General features: G+C 38.0%; 1 protein-coding gene across 1 annotated transcript; it reads right to left on the bottom strand.

Moving 5' to 3' along the window:
- Positions 1-1,765: 1,765 nt before the first annotated feature.
- tfr1b (transferrin receptor 1b) lies at positions 1,766-16,256 on the bottom strand. Its single transcript, XM_054622604.1, has 19 exons — positions 16,188-16,256; positions 14,273-14,310; positions 12,198-12,399; positions 11,174-11,381; positions 10,100-10,237; positions 9,661-9,745; positions 9,389-9,511; positions 9,192-9,281; positions 8,951-9,090; positions 8,101-8,270; positions 7,885-8,004; positions 7,093-7,178; positions 6,941-7,004; positions 6,787-6,854; positions 6,625-6,692; positions 5,939-6,029; positions 5,196-5,423; positions 4,943-5,092; positions 1,766-4,079 (listed from the first exon to the last, which is right to left on the bottom strand). The coding sequence occupies exons 2-19, from the start codon at positions 14,303-14,305 to the stop codon at positions 3,867-3,869; spliced, it is 2,277 nt and encodes a 758-aa protein (XP_054478579.1). The 5' UTR covers positions 14,306-14,310; positions 16,188-16,256; the 3' UTR covers positions 1,766-3,866.
- Between the last annotated feature and the right edge of the window lie 3,558 nt (positions 16,257-19,814).

Genomic DNA, 19,814 nt, shown 5'->3' with positions numbered 1-19,814 from the left:
GTCTCCACCTGTCAGTCAGTCAGTCAACATCTCACCGTCACAGCTTCACTCCTCAACACTTTATTTCATTCATTCATTCATTTATTGTATTTTGCTTTGGTGCAACATGTCGCATCTTGCACATTGAGAATGTAACAAGCTGCCAGAATAAGAAAAGGAAAACCTTAATTAATACCGACCTGTGGAGACGGGCTCTGCGGGAGACTGGTCCCTGTTCCTCCGGTCAGTGCTCGCTCTGTCAGCCGCCTCTCAGGTGCTGCAGCCCGGCTGGAAGCTGCGGTGTTTATCGGGGTAATCGGTTCAATCCAGCGGGTATCTGTTCTCTCTCTTCTCTCTTCTCTCTCTTCTCTCTCTCTCCTCCGTTCATTCCGGGACGCTCCTCAGTGCGCCTGTCTGGATGCAAGCGCGTCACCGTGCGTAATCACGCACGGTGACATTACGCACGGACAGAGCACCAAAAATAAATGCACTTCCAGTTCATTAAATTAATCCTTTTAAATTTAAGTTATTTTTTTTTTTAAAGTTTGTAGGAAAATGAAAGCAGGCCACAACAGAGGCGACACAAGGAAAATACTAAATGTTTTCAAACATGTAATAATCTAAAATATGAAACAATGGCATTTTGTTTGGTCTGGAGTGTATGTTCAAATAAAGAAAGTTGATTTTAATGTTATACTGGAGTTTATAATATGGAATAAATTGGGTTGACAGACTGAAAGTGTTCTTTTAACATATTTTTTTACTTACTATTGTGTTCAGGTTCAAAACTCTCTCAGTGCAAGTTTACAGGTTATTTTTTATTTTATTTTATTTTTTAAAAGAGTTTTATATTACTCTTATATTCTGGGAAAACTACTGAATAACTTTTATGGGAACAATATGGTCAAACAAATATCAGAAATCAGCAGCTTTTTTTATAATTAGATATAATAAAAATGTCACCCCCTTTTATTATTCTTTTTTGTATTTTAATAAAAAATAAAAAAATTAAGTTAGTATTTTTTTTTCATGCGGTTTTATAAAATACTTTTGTGATTAGATAAAGCTGTTTTATTAAATTGCACAGTGGTGAGAAAATGAATCAACACCCTTTGTGCATCATTCGGTCAGTCCTACTGATGACCTAGACATCAACCTTATTTCCCAAACATACATTTTCCCAACTACATCTGTCTTTAAATGCTGCAGCCCAAGACATGTTATTATTTTACTTTTTTTTTTTTTTTTAAAAGGAGATATGCGTGTTTGATATTTGTAAAGCCTTTATATCAGATGGACTTTAAATGCGGCACACAGTGTTAATGATATTCTACATTTAGTTAAGCCTAGTACATGTGGACCTGAGCAAAACTACATTTTCTCTGTTGGAAAACACAAACTATGTTGGAATTACTGGGTGCACATTGTGCTTTTAATCTGAAAAGCAGAGCACCAGAAGTATAAAAAACATGTTGCCTAATTTAAGATAGGACTCATGAAGCTGTTGACACATTTCCTAAAGATCCAGGCTGAATAACTGTCATTAGATTTGTCATTCTCTGAACAGTTAAAAAGGGGAAGGATACAAACTCTTGGTTTTGTCCTTGACGTTTGTTGTAAGCAAAATAAAAAACTTAGACTTAGACTTTCAGACAAGAATGCAGAGAATGATAAATATGCAATATGAATCACAAAAAAACAACCCGCCTTAACAACCCGTGTTTCCTCTGTGGTGAATTTCTGTTTCACTATGATAGAAAGCAAAATCAGACATAGATTTACTGGATGCTAAGCGGAAAGGTTTTATTACACTTTTTCTACTGAACATGGAGATCACAGAAATATGATTTCAAGAACAGGTTTTGAAACAGTGTTATTTTGCACAGTCAGCAGAAAATCAATTTCCCAACCTCGCCGTTTCCCCCTCTGAGGATCGAGTATTTTGATTCTTGTAACTTCTTGTAGGAAAATGAAAGCAGGCCACAACAGAGGCGACACAAGGAAAATACTCAATGTTTTCAAACATGTAATAATCTAAAATATGAAACAATGGCATTTTGTTTGGTCTGGAGTGTATGTTCAAATAAAGAAAGTTGATTTTAATGTTATACTGGAGTTTATAATATGGAATAAATTGGGTTGACAGACTGAAAGTGTTCTTTTAACATATTTTTTTTTACTTACTATTGTGTTCAGGTTCAAAACTCTCTCAGTGCAAGTTTACAGGTTTTTTTTTTTTTTTTTTTTTAGAGTTTTATATTACTCTTATATTCTGGGAAAACTACTGAATAACTTTTATGGGAACAATATGGTCAAACAAATATCAGAAATCAGCAGCTTGGATTCAAAAATGTTTTGTACCTAAAAAACAGACCATAACTGTGATACAGTAACATGCAGTGAAGAGGAAACGCGTGCAAAAATAGTAATGCCTTGTGGAGTGATATCTTTTGTAGAGATAAGCTTGACAGACCGTTTGCTGCAAACTATAATGGATATTATACGTTAGATAATGTAATGGTATCCGTGTTTGTGTATTCGGTTGCTTGATTGGATGCGAAACAAAACTGAAATTTAACAAATTCTGTTGTAAGTTACAGCATAATACAGAAACGTGAGCAAAGATAAAGAAAACAATAATATCAGAAGCACACACGCATAATTCAAAAATGAAAAATGAAAATGTCAAGTATAAAACTCTGGGAAACACTGTCCCCGATAAGTTGTTCCACTCTTCCAAGTGAAGTATGAGAGACACTGCTCTCGATAAATACACACTTAAAACGTACACACAAAAACAAAAAAAACACACACACTGGTAGGCAAAAACTACCATCACTGCTTGTCATTATGGGAGACACTGCTCCCGATAATGTGTTTTTAATTATGGGAGACACTGCTCCCGATAACTTTATCTTACTACAAACTGCCCCAAAGTACTCTGTGCAACATAAATGGCTTTCTTGCAAATCATTGAACCAATCAGCTCAGTTATTGTGCAAAAAAAGAAAAAGAAGGGGGGGGTTGATAATTTTTTGTCTTTTTGTGCATTCTTTTTTTATTTTTTTTATTTCCATGCCGATTAAATCCAGTCTTAATTCATTTCTGGGCTTGTTGGAGAATTTCCAAATATGCAGAGAGGTTCAGATTTCTCTCTGCTCCTAGTCTAGTTTTTGACGGACACATTTAAATCCTTACTCCTAACATTTTATCAGGGAAAAAAAACTCTTTTACCCTTAATTTCTCCCTTTCAGTGTGTTTTAAATCTAGATTTTGATGACAGTTTCAAGCACTTTCTTGTGAAGTAATTTCAGAAAAATCCCCACACCAAAAGGAAGAAAATAAAAGGTCATAAATATATAACTTTCATCAGGGGCTCCATTTAGTCAGCAACAGTTGAGGAGTCATTTCTTTAGCAGATGCTGCCGGAGGATTAGACAGTATAACCGTCATAATTATGGAAGGCACTGCTCCCGATAACGTTGTATAAAAAGACAAACAATAACATTATAGTGGTCACTGCCACTGATAAATAAAACTTAAGTATAAATAAGGTTTCCCAGTGTTTTATGGCCATGTTGTTTCGATGTGGAGCCAGGAGGAGAGGAGGCAGATTTGTCAGTAGCATCATTTTTTTCCTTCAAGTACTTTTCAGAGTATTTTTCAGAGTTAACAGTGTATTTGATACTTTCTTTTATCTCCTCCTGGATCTTTCTGGGATTCAGCCTGTTTTTTTAAAGGGCAGGGCTTTCACCTCTGATTGACAGCTTGTGCTTAAGTGCTGATATTTGGAGCTCCTCCCTCTTCTGTACCTCATATTTCATGTCAACAACACACACACATACACACACAGATGACACCCACTCTCACAACTCCCCAGCTTGTCTTTAGATCTCGTCATCGATGTCCCAGATGTTTCCCACCATGGCGTTGGCACATCCCTGCAGGTTCCAGGTGGCCAGAGCCAGCTGTGTGCGGAGCTGCTCCATGTCGGTGGTCTCGGAGATGGATGCCAGAGTGTGGGGGCCCCGACCCAGCAGGAGGTGACGGAAGGGAGTCTCGACGGGGGAAACGTACGGAGAGAGGAGGTTGTGCTCCACCTGGAACGATACACAAAACCATAAAAACATCTGGGAGGTGATAAGACGTTCAAATATACCAGAAGTTGACTTTGAGCTACGAGACTAATTCGTCACAGTATTATTATTATTATTCCAGCATCTTTAACTGAGATTTCTGATATTTTACTGTACCAGTATACTTAATGCAACATTTCTGGCATATTACAAATAAATTACAGGAATTATTATCATCACACGTCTTTTTTGGTACCGGCCACAATGCGTACAAAGGACAGAGAATAAAAACTGAAAGTTGGCATCAAATCCTTGCTCAGATTCTCACTTTTATTTTAAATTTACTCACATTATATTAAAAACATGGGGAAGTGCTGCAATCAAACCCCCCCCTTAAGGCTGGGCTATAATTCAGTATGATAATTTATCAATGGAATAATATTGTGCTGATAACATTGTCTAAATTGATAATAAAAAGACATACTTGCATACTTATCAAACTGATTTGAATCAAACTAATCAGATTACTCTATTTGTTTGCGTGCATTAATATAGATAGCTGGAAAATTAAAATTTATTTTTTTCTAAATAACTTATCTTGAAAACCATCTTGTTTTGTTAATTTTTCACTTACGTTCTCATTTAAATGAGAAAAAACTTTTTGTCAAGTCAAAAAAAAAAAAATTAGCTTTATCATGTGGTTATTTCATGTTGACTGTTCATTTATTGAAATCACGCTATACTGTGATATATGTCATTATGGATATATATATAAATACCTATATCTTCATAGAAGATTTTGGCCATGTCGCCAGCCCTAACGTTTTTAAAAATGTAATTAATATGCATGTGACAACACAGCAGAGGTTTCACAGTGTGCGTCTTACGCTCATGATCCTGTCGTTGAGGATCCGACAGGCCTCCTTGTCACTTAGGTCGGTGTTGAGGATGTCGTTGTTGATGCTGCTGGCGGCGCGTTGGAAGGAGCCGCGTGCTTGGTTCATCCAGCTGGGATCCACTTCCTTCAGCTGCCCAGACTACAGAACAAAAAAGAGTAAAAAAAAAAAAACATGAACAAATTTCTAAAAAGGAAACATTTTCTTGTTTTTATACATCTTGCTGGATGTACAGGCGACCGACCTGTGAGAGCTGGTTGACGCGTTTGAAGAGTCGGTACACAGCGCTGGTGAGGACGCTGCTGTATCGGCTCACGTCCAGGCGGAGCAGGTGGTCGTGGACGAGCCGAAGAGCCATGTGACCGGCGAACTGTGCCGCCACCGCCGCCATTTCACTGGTTTGACGGCTGGTTTGGTAATCCAGGTGATCCATGTTGTCCAGGTTGGTGTTATAGTAAGTGTAGGCCTCAACCTGAGGATGCAATTTCAAATCAATGTTCACATGAAAAAAAAAGAAGAAAAAAGACAGATTCGATTAGATGTCAGCAAACTGCACAATTGTGATGATTAAATGACTGTTCTGTGATCAGTTTGTACCAAAGAATCTAGGTAACAAGCATTTCAGATTTAAATACATTTTTCTTTAGCAAACTAGGATAAATTGTGGGGTCTTCTGTGAAAGGGAACGAGAAAGGATATTGTTCTCTATTGTAACCTTTTTATGCCAATAACGTATCTAATTTGTACGTTTAAAAAAAAAAGAACAGATCCACAATGTGAACATATTTTGATTACATAAATCATTACTTTGATTTATGTCATTAACTTAATCTGAGAAAGGTTATAACATAGTTTCTTTTTCCCCATTATCTTTAAATTAATTGTATGTATTGTAGATAAGACACAGCTTTACCAGGGTTGTGTACATTTTAACATTAAAAGATTATCAACAGTAAATGTCACTGATTCTTTTGCAACGAGACTCACGTTAGGAGAGATGAAGTGGAAAGAGATGGAGGGAATTCCAGAGAAGGCCAGGAAAGGATAGGCGGGGTCGTCCATTGACATTGGCCTCAGTCTGCACAGAGTAACGTTAATTAACAAAAAGTCTAACAGCTTATTTTATTCTACAGTAAAAAGATGGATGTAGAGCTGGGGATCAAACCTAGATATTATTTATTTTGTTTATAGAAATAATTGTTGGAAACCGGCCATGAATGCCAGGTCAGATTTGTAATCTTGTTAACTGACTCTTACAGAAAATAGTTCCTTATTTAAACCAAATGTGCCAATTTTAGACCGATTATATTTATATTATTTAGCTCTTTAGGTTGCTTGTATTAAGACAAATTATCATCTGAGAATTGTGGCCTCTTTTGATAAACAGGGAAAAAAAGCTTTTAAATCAAAACATGTCAACAATTCTCTATTTAAGAAATCAGCATTGGTACCAAAACTCTAGCATCTTATCGGCATTAGCATTTTTTTCCAACGACACCCAACCTTCAGACTTCTGTGGCTTTCAAATTTGCTGTTAATCAGTGCAGAGTTTAATTTCTAAAGACTACAAAACTTTCCTGACAAAATGATTGAAATAGTTTAAGTAGGGAACTTCAAGTTTTGTCTGACTGAATGAATAAAAACTTGGATTCACACACTGGTTGTCTACTTACATTTTGGCCTCCCAGTTACTTGCTCCAACCATATCGAGCACAGAGCCAGAACCAAGCGGGCTCTTCACCTGCATGGACGAGGAGAATTAAAATGAATGCAAACACACAGAGGTTTGTACAGAGCGTGATCAGATTTAAGTGGGTTGTTTATTCTGCCGTTACCTCTTTCATCGTGTTCTGCAGGAGGCTGTAGAGCAGCGGACTTGCTGACGCAATAAAGCTCCCACGACCTTTAAAGGAAACACAATCAGCAAACTGACAATCAGTGGAAAACTTAAAACATGTAAGATGTACTGAAGATGTGTCCCGTACTTACCCATGAGTACTCCATCCAGGCTTATGTAGGTAACAACACGTTTGTCAATAGAGGACATATAACCCTGAGAACACACACAGACATAACAGAGAACATAAGAATCACAGGAGAGATTTTTATTAATGTCGAGAACATATTATTAGAGTTCTTACCTCCAACCACTCAGTCGCTCCAATACTTCCGTACTCTCCAGCGCCCCAGCTTGCAAACACCAGGCTCCTCTTCGGTCTGAACCCATCTGGAAAAAAAAAAAAGAAATACATAATTGATGTTGTGCAGGAAAAGAAACTGCAACGACAAATGTAATGGAGATTCTACAGAAGAGGACAAATGAGGACACTGTGATAATGAAAGTGCCTTTATACGTCTGTATTCAGGGACAAGTGTGTAGCATTTTGGGGGCTCGCTGTTTGATAGCTTAGAATGAGCCCTTCATATCTACACAGGGAGCAGGTCCTCTTCATGGAGTCTGCCATGTTGCACCACAAGTTTTCTACAGCAGCCCAGAAAGGACAAACTAAACACTTTATCTAGAGAAAGCCTTTCGCATTTTTACATTTCTTGAAGGCCACCATGTGAGCTGAGTTTCCTGTGAGCTGCAGAGTGCAAAACTGTGCTACTGCCAGCCACAGTCTGACTTCCATTGCTGCTAAAGTAGGGTTATTGATATGTTAATATGAGGCTTCATACTTAAGTCTGAGTTGAGTCAAATGAAGTGGATATCTAAAAGTGAATGCTTTTTATCAAAAAATTACCTATTTTTCTTTCAGGGACAGTGTTTCTGTGCTGAACTTCGCTTGAAGAATAATAATAAAAAGGGTGAATTTTGAACTTTAAAAAAAAAAAAACAAGACGTTCACTTGATTTGACTGACTCAGACTGCTTAAGCTTCATATCAATGAAGCCCTTGTGTGTTGTGTCTGTAAAGGAGTTATATTTGTTACCTTTTTCCACCATCTCCTTAACAGCCTTGGCCAGCTCCATCAATATGGAGGTGCCAACAGTGGCTTTGGCGTAACCTTTCCCCCAGGAGTCTCTCTGAGCTCCCAGTACGACGTAGCGATCTGCAGATTCACAAACAGACACAGAAACGTTATCTGACACGTACGATGGAGATTAAATAATCCCACTGTTGATGATTAGAGAGGAGGGAAGCGTACCAGGATCAGTGAATCCTTTGATGACTCCGAACACGTTGTGGATCTCCTTGTTGACCAGAACGTTGTTCACCTCTACAGTGACGTTCTCGCTGCCTCCCAGTCTGTAAACCACCGACGTCAGGCCGCCTTTAAAACCGCTGCTTGCATCGGATTCAGGACCGCCGATATTCCTTGAGAGAAGATATTAAGAGTTCACTGAAGAATGTATTTATTTATCTCATTATTTCTTCTCAATTCATTTACAGAATTAAAAATTACGAATTGCAGTTGAGTCCTTGAAGTGAAAGAGATCACAAAGGAAACCAGAATTTGTAGATATATGTACAGACATTACTTCATTCTACAGGTAGCGAGATGTCGAAAACTACCTTAAAGTCTTTATTTATATTTATAAATATTTTTAAAAACACCAACTACCCAATAAACTAACCTCCAGACTCATATAACCAAAAAGAAATATATACATTAATATAATATTAAAATGTATTCCTATATTTCCTGAAATATAAAATACTAGTAATATATAGATGAACAAGTTAGTCCACAATCAATCACAAAATAAATTAAAATCAAACACATAAAAGAAATCTGGTATCAGGTTATGCTTTACTATAAAAAATAAGACTTTTAGTATACTAGCATTGGGCTTTTTTCAGAGAGTGAGAATATGTTTAGCATAATGTCATACACAGCAAATACTACTTTATTACTTAGTACACATTATAATCAGGGTAAATACTTGTCCAAAGTGCCGTATGTTGATGATATTCGCTCTAAAGCTTAACCATGAGATCTATGAACAGCTGTCCTCAGTGTGTGTGTGTGTGTGAGTGTGTATTTGTATCCTTACTGTAGAAGAGATGAAGCCATGTTGGCGGTGATGGTCTGGGCTGGGATTTTGGGGAGACCGGACGACTGCGTTGGGGGGAACTGTGTGTGGTTGAAGGAGGGGAATCCAGGGGTGTAGGGGTCGCCTGAACCCAGATGGACCTGAACGAGGACAGACACAAAACCAATGCACATGGCTTTACTTCCTTCTTGGTTCCTTGGCAAATAACAACATGCTACAAAACAAGAATGTGCAAACTTACATGTCCGTAGAGTGCCGTGTCCGCTACATAATCTTGAGTGTCCGGGTAGATTAGAACAGCAGAGGCTCCCTTCGTAGCAGCATTATCCACCTGAAGCAGCACAATCACAGACAGAAAAAAAAAGAAGCTTTTAGTGAAGTTTCTAAAAAAAAACTAAATGATACGAGGGACAAGAAGGCGTCAAAATGAGCCGTCACCTGCTCTGCAAAACTGATCTTTCCGGCTCGGAGCAGCAACACACTGCCTCTCAGTTTGATGTTCTTGTTCTTAAGAACATCCAGATCCTCCTGACGACCGTAGTTTCCGTACACCAGCTTGCCCTACGAACACAGACCGGACCGTAACATTCAACAGATGAAAGATAAAAAGGTAAGAAATCACAGTTCACTGGGCCTTAAAGATTTGTATTCAAATCTATTTTAATAAGTTACAAACAACTTCAAGTTTTGACTTTTTAAGTGTGACTCACCTGAACTTTCCCAGTAGCACTGTAGGCCAGATACCCTGTAGGCTTGAAGACGTCTGAACCAAAAAGGACACGGTTTGGATGCTCGCTGCAGATAAGAGATAAAAAGCTTGTTACAATATCATTAATCTGTTTTTATATTGTTTGTCTTAGAAAGTTAAGAGGGAGTTTATTTCCTATAAGCTCCCTGCCGCTTATAATTCATGCTCCTGGGTGGATATTTGTTTAAGAAAGTAAAAGATGAAGAAACAGTTTGCACCAAAAATAATAATAAATAGTAATATTAATAAAAAGAAAAGAGTAGATACAACTGATGCACAGGTTTTTTTACCCGCACCAATCCAACCTTTTCCAGCCCGCAAAAATATGCATTAATTAACCACCCAAACCACACCTACAAACCACCTACAGTTCTGGGGCCTGAGAAAGGAGAGAGGGATACCTGTCTGGTGTCTGCAGCTGAACATAGTGGACGTCGGTCCAGGGATCCATCTCCACTTGCTTGAATTCCTCAAAGATGCGGTTTGCCAGCTGGTTGTCTTCAGCACTTCCTGCAGAACGACTGGGCAAATCAAATTCACTGCGGAGAGAAACAAAAGACCAGAAATGACCCTTTTCATGCATATCATAGTTAAACCTCCGGGGATAAAAAGGCAAGCAGGTGACTCACAACACATAATGTGCTTTGTTTTAAAATGTCAGCCCTTTGCTTTACATTATCAGGTAGTGAAGTCTTTAAATAAAACAAAATCATACATGATAACATGCAACACAATGTGCTGTGTTTACACAAGTAATAAAGTCAGTTCAGTTTTGTTGTCCTTGTTTACTGTTTACTGTTCCTGTGTATGTAAAATAATACATTTTACAGCAGCCATTTAAACATGGCATAGCAGGGTGACGCAGGCGTAAAGAATATTCTGGTGAGTCAAAACATCTTGTAGTGGTAGTTCAGTTGTATGAGAGTGTCTGTATTTTTCCAAATTTGTGTAAGGATGGTGGTTTATTCTTTGTCAACTTTTGTTCGTGGCGACCTAATTTATGATGTTCTAATCATGTCTTTGCCTCGCTGCACTTTGTATAATGATTCATATCGTGAATAGATTTTATTTTTTGTGACAAATCATCCAGCCAACAAAAAAAAAAAAAAAAAAAAAAAAAAAAAAAAGGAAATCTCTGCATGGCTGTGGGTGCTTCTTTGTGTCATCGTCATCCATTGCAGTCGTGGAGCTTGTTGGGTATCATCCCTTACATAATCACTGCAACCTTCCCATGTCTCATTTGTATTCTCTGACTGTCTGCAGTGTAATACTCAATACTAAAAACCATTAACACTGTGACATGAGATTTACTTTGGAAGGACTGTTCTTGTTCTTTTTAACCTGGAGTATTAACTTATTAATGAATTGGCAGTAAGTTTGTTTGATTGTTGGGTGTTTGTGTGCTAAGGTGTGTTCTCTTTAATATTGACATAACATTGTGTCTGATCTAAAAGGTGTGCACATGAACAGTGTACCTCAGAGTTTTGCCCAAGGCCTGGCTGGTGAGTTTCTGCGAGAGGAGTTGGGTGACGTCCTGCCAGTTCATCGGAGTGTCTTGAACTTGTACAACTGCTGCCACAACAGCTGGCGTGACTACCTGATGACCGTCCGTTTCCGGCTCTCCATGACAGTTCACTTGGTCCACCTGAGTTTCACGGTGGTTGATGTAACCAAGCACGTAGCCTGGAGGACAAACAGTACAGAGACACGAGAAATGGATTAAAAAAATAAACTTTAAGAGCAGCTTCTTAACTCTACTGGTGAACACATTGAGACTAAGATAACACATCATCCCAGTTTTAAGATCTAAGCACTTGTCTCCTGTGTGTTTTAAAATGCAGTAAAACAATGAACAGTAATGCAAACTTCGGTTTCGCTTTGTGTGTGAGCGATTAAACTTTTCTTTTTGTTTCCTAAACTGCCAAGTTGCCATGAGGTGCTTTAAAAAAAGACCAATTAATCAAGTTATATATTTAATAATAATAAAATACAACACTAAATAAATAGTACAAACATTAATAAAGTAAAATTGGAGCAAAATAAAATTAGAAATAAAATATGTATGAATACTTAAACTATATCATAAAAACACAAGACACAAAAATATAAATAATTTAAATTTAAATAATAAAAAATGAAAAGCAATGACTAGCATTAATCAAGGCACTAACACAGACGCATGTAAACAATCTTCCTCTTTGTCTCCAGAATTACAGCCAAATAAGTAAAAACTTCCTGTTTGTGGGCCACAAATAGATTATATCAGACTCCAAGAATATTATTAACTGTATATTATATCAAACTATTGTTTTTAATCATTTTCTAAAGCCAAAAAATTCACTGGTACCAGATTCTCATAAGTGAGAAATTTGAATTATTTTCCTTTGAATTAACAATTTAAAAGTTTCCGCCCTAACATATTTATAGTCATATATTGTATAATTTCAATAATAGATAAAGAAAGAGGGGAACTGACAAACATAATGATGAGTGTCTTACCAATGACAAATATCAGCAGCATCCCGAGGGCCAGGTAGCAGATAGTAGTTCTGCTGTGACGTTGGGGTGCCGGTCTGAAGCTCGGGGATCCCCCTGACGGGTCCTCCACCTCAGTGGCGTCTTCAGACAGTTTGACCTCAATGTGTCGCTCTCCATCTTCGGCCGGCTGCAGAGTGAACCTGCTGTAGCGCTCACTTTTAACCTAGAGGCAGGAGAAGATAAGAGCGAAATGAGGTTGTGCTCCCACAGCTGCAGGGGAGGACGGGAGGCCAAGCGGTTACAAAACATCCTGAGTTTGTGATCTGTTGCGATGTCGACAACCCACAAGGCCGGCCTTGAAACCATGACCGTTTGTCTTCACGCGCTTTGTAAACGGGACTTTTGTTGCTGTGTCATCACCATTCATATTCAAGTAAAAATGTAAATGTCCTGCATTCAAAAAAGTAAATAAGCAAAAGTATTGGCATCAACATATACTTATTATGCAAAATGATCCATTGCAAATACAATATTCAGGGTAGGCCTAGATCATTGGATTAGAATTATTGATGCAGTAATGTGTTCATCACGTAAATATTGTAGCCAGTTAAGGTTATTTTTTATATATATATATATATATATATATATATATATATATATATATATACACACACACTACTTAATAGTATATCATAGATTAGAAGTTATTATCATTGTTTATATTTTGTATGAATAATCTGATTCTGCCCTTACTAGTAACCATAATTGTCAAATAAATGTAAAGAAGTTAAAAGTACAATATTTCCCTCTGAGATTTAGTAAAGTAGAAATAAATATATAAATACTCAAGTAAAGAAGGCTACATGTACCTTTCAAGTGTACTTAAGTACATTACTTGAGTAAATGCAGATAGTTACAATCTACCTCTGCCAGAACAAGAGCACAAAATAGTTTACAGGAGCACAAAGCTCTTTAATTTTGCTGTGAAAGTGCACCAGATTGATGCATTTAAATTTAGAATGTACAATTCTTAGGAGGGTCCGAGACGGTCATGTGGGGGAAACCCAGCATAGTCTCACAGATCCTGTGAGAACTACTGAAACTATTATATATCCATCCATCCCTCCATCTCCTTCCGCTTATCCGGGGCTTCAGGTCTGCCTCTTCCAGCAGAGCTAAGGAGGGTCCTCCAGACGTCCTTCTCCCCAGTAACACTTTCCAGCTCCTCCTGGGGTTCTCCCCCTGCGTTCCCAGGCCAGACGAGATATATTATCCCTCCAGCGTGTTCTGGGTCTACCCCGGGGCCTCTTACCAGTTGGAAGTGCCAGAACTTCCTTGAGGCCATTTGAAAGTCCTTCTCCATGGCCTCGCCGAACTCCTCCCACACCCGGGTTTTTGCCTCAGCAACCGCCGCAGCTGCAGCCCTTCTGGCCAACCGGTACCTGCCTGCTGATTCAGGAGACCCTCGGCCAACCAAGCCCGAAAGGCCTCCTTCTTCAGCTTGACGGCCTCCTTCACCGCTGGTGTCCACCAGCGGGTTCTCGGATTGCCGCCACGACAGGCACCGATCGCCTTCCGACCACAACTTCTAGCAGCAGCTTCCACAATGGAGGATTTGAACATGGCCCACTCAGATTCCATGTCCCCAGCCTCCCCCGGGATGCACGAGAAATTATTCCGGAGGTGGGAGTTGAAGACCTTGCAGACAGGATCCTCAGCCAGACGTTCCCAGTTCACCCTCACTACACGTTTGGGTTTACCGGGTCTGTCCGGCAGCCTCCCCCGCCACCTGATCCAACTCACCACCAGGTGGTGATCAGTTGACAGCTCTGCTCCTCTCTTCACCCGAGTGTCCAAGACATACGGCCGCAGGTCTGATGACACAACTACAAAGTCGATCATAGACCTTTGGCCTAGGGTGTTCTGGTACCAAGTACACTTATGAACCTCCCTATGCTCAAACATGGTGTTTGTTATGGACAGTCCATGACTAGCACAGAAGTCCAACAACAAAGTATATTATATATACAAACATAATAAAAACATGTAAAAAAAAGTGGAAACATCACCTCTAAATAAAAGTAGTAAACACTCACCATGCGGTTAAACGCTGACCTCACTCGATCCATTGTTGCTGTCGTTCCAAAGACAGAGAGGGGGAGACAGGATGAGATGTTGTTAGGGACAAATCAGAAACAAAAATGCAAAAACTAAAGCAAGTAAGGGAAAAAGGGAGAGGGTGTGTGGGAGTTGGGTTTCTAACAGAGTTGCTATTCATATCAGATGACTTCCGTTTTCTCTGTAAACAGGCCGTTTGGTCTCCACTGAAACCCACTCAGGACCAACAGCATTAAAAAAAAATGTTTCTTGCTGGCTCTGTCATAACTATATAAAATGTGTGTTTTCAGTTTACATTGCTGCAGATCAACATTACCCTCTGGTTAACTGTGCTTAAAGTTTTAAAGACAAAATGATTAGTTGAAAAAACAAAGATGAATGCCAAGTTAAAATGTCTCAAATGAAACCTAAGAACAGGTTTAAGATAAGATAAGATAAATTTGCCCTTCACTTCAGACACACATAAAGACAGGTAATACCCTTTATAAGTGACCTTCACGTATTGTTTCCACATCACAACGGCGATACCATTGTTTCATTTATAAACATGTCAGACGCAGACTAGAAGTGCGTGTTCCCACTGACAAAAACACCTGTGGGTTTACTTCAGGAGGAACTGGTGCAACATGTACCACTTTTACCAGTTAAATCAATTTACTTCCTCATTACTGAGTCGAAGCAGGAAATAACAGCTACTGGTTCATTATCAAGAGATGGTAAACATTCAGAGTATCCTGATTTTGTGCAAAACACCAACACTTCCTTGTGTTTTTTGCTCATTATAGGCCAGCCTACAAGCAACACGAAATTACAATACATAATGCCAATAATATGAGGTAAAAATTAAGATGCAGTGTCACCAGTAGGGCGACAGCATTATCAATTAATCTGCTGATTATTTTCTTGATTAATCAAATTCATGATTTACTCTATCTGCCCCTCACAATTTGTAAAACGTATTTGTCCTATTTCTGTCTTAAATCTAAATATGTTTTATTTTTTTTTAAACACAGAAGAGCAGTAAATTATCAGATTGTGAGACACAAGAATGTTCAAATACTGGCATTTCTGATTGAATAATTAATTTTGAATCAATATCAATGCACTTTTTGACAATCAAGAAATAGATTAATGGACCAACTAAATGATTAGTTTCAGTTGTGCAGACAAGTTCATCAAACTGTGAAATGTCCATGTCAGTACGCATTTCTTGTAATTACCAATTATTCTGGCAGTTTTTTCAATTTCCTGGATTAGTCAGTTATTCGTTTACTTCACTAAATGTCAGAAAATTGTGAAAAATTGCACATTTCCTTCAGCCGAATGGCATCATCAAATGACTTGTGTAGTCTGACAAACAGAACCAAAACCCTAAAAGTAAAAATAATGTCAATGTCATAAGAAAAAGTCAAATCAATAAAACCTCAAAATAGGCTTTAAAATGCATTTTTTTGATTGAAATATAACAAAAATGATTAATGAATTATCAAAATGATCTTGTCAGCTCTAGAAATAAATGTTAATACATAATAAGCATGTTTAAGGGAATTAAATTGCATGTTTTTATTACATTATTTTAACTACAGCAGGAGTTCAGCATCAATATCTAACATTATAATACATTTTTTTAAATTTTATTTAATTAAATAAACCCTGTTTAAAGGTGAGAATGGAGAGTAACTCAATGCATGATGTTGCATCAGATCTCACTTCCTCATCACACTGAGCAGGTGACATTTATGTAGCATTGCTAAGCTAGTTAGCTGCACCTCTCCTGTCCTCCATTTATATTTAGGCTGAGGGGAAGACTCACGTGAAAAGCAATGCAGTGGTACAACTAGCATTTAAATGAATAAATGTGAATGAAAGGTTCGTCAATGTCAGTCATCTCACCTTACTGCCGCTCAGATGACCCACGTTTCCGGGTTAGTGAGGCGCTACCGCATGTCTACGTGAGTAGGCAGGAACAGGAAAGCCCATTGGTTAAGGGCCTATGACGCGAACCAATCAGGTTACGGAACGTCATTGAGGGCGGGTCTTTGCACTTACGTCATACGTGATGTCGTCATTACGTTTTCTTCCTCTTTTTATTAACGGCGGATTATTAACCACATTTAGAAAACCGGTAGTTTTATGACAGTTTTGTAATTTAAAGACAATAATGTTGTTGTGATTAAAAATAAAATAAAATAAAATAAAATAAAATAAAATTAAAATTAAATTAAATTAAATAAAAAAATTAAATAAAATTAAATTAAATTAAAAATTAAATTAAATTAAATTAAATAATAATGACTTTAAATCATAAATTAAATGTTTCTTTCAAAAAGCCCTTAAATTAAATTAAATTAAATTAAATGTTCAAATTGCAAAATTCATAATCATCTATGACTTTACAGAGAAATCTTCAATTAAACGTCATTTTGCCAGTGCCTTCACCATTCAAAGGGATGAAGGCACTTGCCATTTCTATGCTTCTTCCAGCACAGAAATGCATTTTGTCCAGTCAGCACGTTTAACTAGGATGTGTTTGAAATTGTTTGTTTGATTTAAGTGCTAAAAAGACTGCCAGTAATGTTACATTACATTATTACATTACAGTCATTTAGCAGACGCTTTTATCCAAAGCGACTTACAATCAGTAGCTCAAAGCCTTAATGCTGAGGCTTCTCATTGTGTGTTCAAGAAGTACTACCCTGAGCCTTCCTCGTAGCACTTATTGCATTCGTATTAGTTGTTGCACGTATTGTATTCGTATCAGTTCGCTGCACTTATTGTATTCGTATTCGTTTACTGCACTTATCCTATTCGTAGTAGTTTGTAGCACTTATTGTATTCGTATTAGTCTGTTGCAATTATTGTTTTCGTAGTAATTTGCCTCTGCACTGTACTTTTGCTCTGGTTTATGCTTTAAGATGCTTGTTTAAGAAAGGAGATGCACTTATGACTTCTGGTGACTAGTAGTTCTCTTGAATACCTATGTTGAATACACTTCCTGTAAGTCGCTTTGGATAAAGGCGTCTGCTAAATGACTGTAATGTAATGTAATGTAATGTGTGGTCGTGTGTGTTTCCAGATGTACAGTAGGTGGCAAAATATAATTGGGGCTGAGCACATCGTGCAGTAGCAACACTGTCCCAGACGGTGTCACCTCAGTGCTTTGTGTGAAAATTACCTCCCGTCTCCGGAGACATTAACCTCCATCTCTGGATGAGGAAACAATTTGTCTCTCTTAAGGCAAGCTGCACATGCAGCAGCAGCACAGATGGTAATGTTTGTCACTCCTTATATAAAGCAAGTCTTTTCCATTTCAGGCATTTCATTTACATTTCAAAGCCGGTTGTTGTGCTCACTACTCAGGAGCCTGGCTGGTGAATAGATTTGTTGGCTGTTGTGGGACAGTTTGGTGACAGGATGTATCTCTCAATGTGCAACCGAATGGTGCAACAATGATACACAAGCAACCGAAAACGACTCTAATTTAAGATGCTGGTACTATGATGCTGAATATGATGGTACATTTGCAGCTTTTACACACTTTCACACCCACAGGAGAGCTTTTTTTCTTTTACATTAAACAATGAGTCATCTTATGGACTGTAGATATCAAAATGCAGTCCACAAAATCATATACACATTCAAGGTCAGGCATGTGCGTCACAGATAAATGAGATGCATTCACAAAATCGGGGAGGGGGGTTATGACATTTTTTTCCACACTCTGCTTTAGTTAATCATATCAGATCTTCATTGTTGTTAGCACAGCAGCTTGTTCTGTCACTGCACTCCACCCAAGTGACAGCTGATGGTGAAGAATAATCTAAATTCCTCATCTCTTCACTATCGCTGCATCGTTCTGCTGCTGCCTGCACATTCATTCTCCTGTGCATGTAGTCAGATTGAGAGGGGGCAATATCACTGCAGGGTGTAGCATGGTGTGTGTGTGTGTGTGTGTGTGTGTGTGTGTGTGTGTGTGTGTGTGTTGTGTTTGTATCTTTATTATATGTTTTATAGGGTGTCGGTTGATTTCATCTTCTCCTGAGATCCACCTGAAAATATTGAATTACACCGATTATCCAAATGCCATAATCAGTTTGAGTCCACCATATGAGCTTGAATCCCCTTACAGTGAAATGTTGGGGTATAATGCATGTAAAGACTTTAATATCGCGAGATTTAGGCCACACAGGTGCGAGGCTATGAGCTAAGAAGGATGCTACCTTCAAATGCTATTGGAAATATTGATGATCTTAATGAAGCACATAAGAACAACCCTGGGAAACTCATAGAAGTTAGAATATACTGAATGTACTTGTTTATTGTAGTCATTTTAACAATATAGCAGAATAAACTCTATCATACAAAACACTATGTTTGAGACACTATAACTCACACAATTCTTTAGGAAAAAGTTACAGTTTTCCTGTTTCATATACATGTAGGTTCCTCATTCTATACATGCGTGTACCAACCAGTTAATTTATTGTTATATTGGATGATTAATCTATTAATCAATTAGTCGACTGACAGAAAATGTATCTCAAATTATTTTGATAATATAATGAATGTTTTTGTCATTTTTAAGGCAGATATGTGTTATTATATTGATATTGTTGATATTGATATTGATATTGTTGCACTTTTTCTTGGCATTTTATAGACAAAGAAACAATTGATTAATCTTGAAAATAATCAGCAGATTATTTATTAGTTGCACCTTAATTCCAATTAAGCGCCATGCCTTTAAAACTAAAGATTAAATTCAAGTTTCTACTACACTTGTACTACAAATGTACAACAAATTACAAGGCACAGTCATGTGGGGTCAAGACAAAAACAAGTAACCACATTTTTACATAATACAGAAAACCGTCTCAGAGTTAGTGACATAAATGAGGATGTGTTTGAGTAATGAAGTGTTGAGAAACAGAAACAACTTTTTTATTAGGTAGGCTTTAGAGTAGACTTTGTTGTGTATTCAGGAGGAACATGTTTGAAAATTGCATATAAAATCTTCTAATGATCTAAATAAATGGCCATGTTGTAGCATGCTGTGTGAAATCACAATTTCTCTTATAAAACAGCATGTTTTGAGTGTGGAGATCTGCGGATAACTGTGTCACCACCATCTGCTCCGAGTGCTTCACGCATGGCGCAACAAATTGCGTCGCATTTGCTCCCAACTTCTGTTGTGGTCAGTGTGCAAATTTGGGGAAGCCGGAATTTACGCGGTTCACCTGAAGGCAACAAGAGAGAGAGAGAGAGAGAGAGAGAGAGAGAGAGAGAGAAGAGAGAGAGAGAGAGAGAGAGAGAGAGAGAGAGAGAGAGAGAGAGAGAGAGAGAGAGAGAAATAGAGAGAGAGAGAGAGAGAGAGAGAGAGAGAGAGAGAGAGAGAGAGAGAGAGAGAGAGAAATAGAGAGAGAGAAATAGAGAGAAGAGAGAGAGAGAGAGAGAGAGAAAATAGAGAGAGAGAGAGAGAGAGAAAGAGAGAAAGAGAGAGAGAGAAATAGAGAGAGAGAG

Source organism: Anoplopoma fimbria, chromosome 21 (assembly GCF_027596085.1).
Source record: "Anoplopoma fimbria isolate UVic2021 breed Golden Eagle Sablefish chromosome 21, Afim_UVic_2022, whole genome shotgun sequence".
In the NCBI taxonomy this organism is placed as follows: Eukaryota; Metazoa; Chordata; class Actinopteri; order Perciformes; family Anoplopomatidae; genus Anoplopoma; species Anoplopoma fimbria.
The sequence above is the reverse complement of the archived record's forward strand: the minus strand, read 5'-3'. Positions and strand labels throughout refer to the sequence as shown.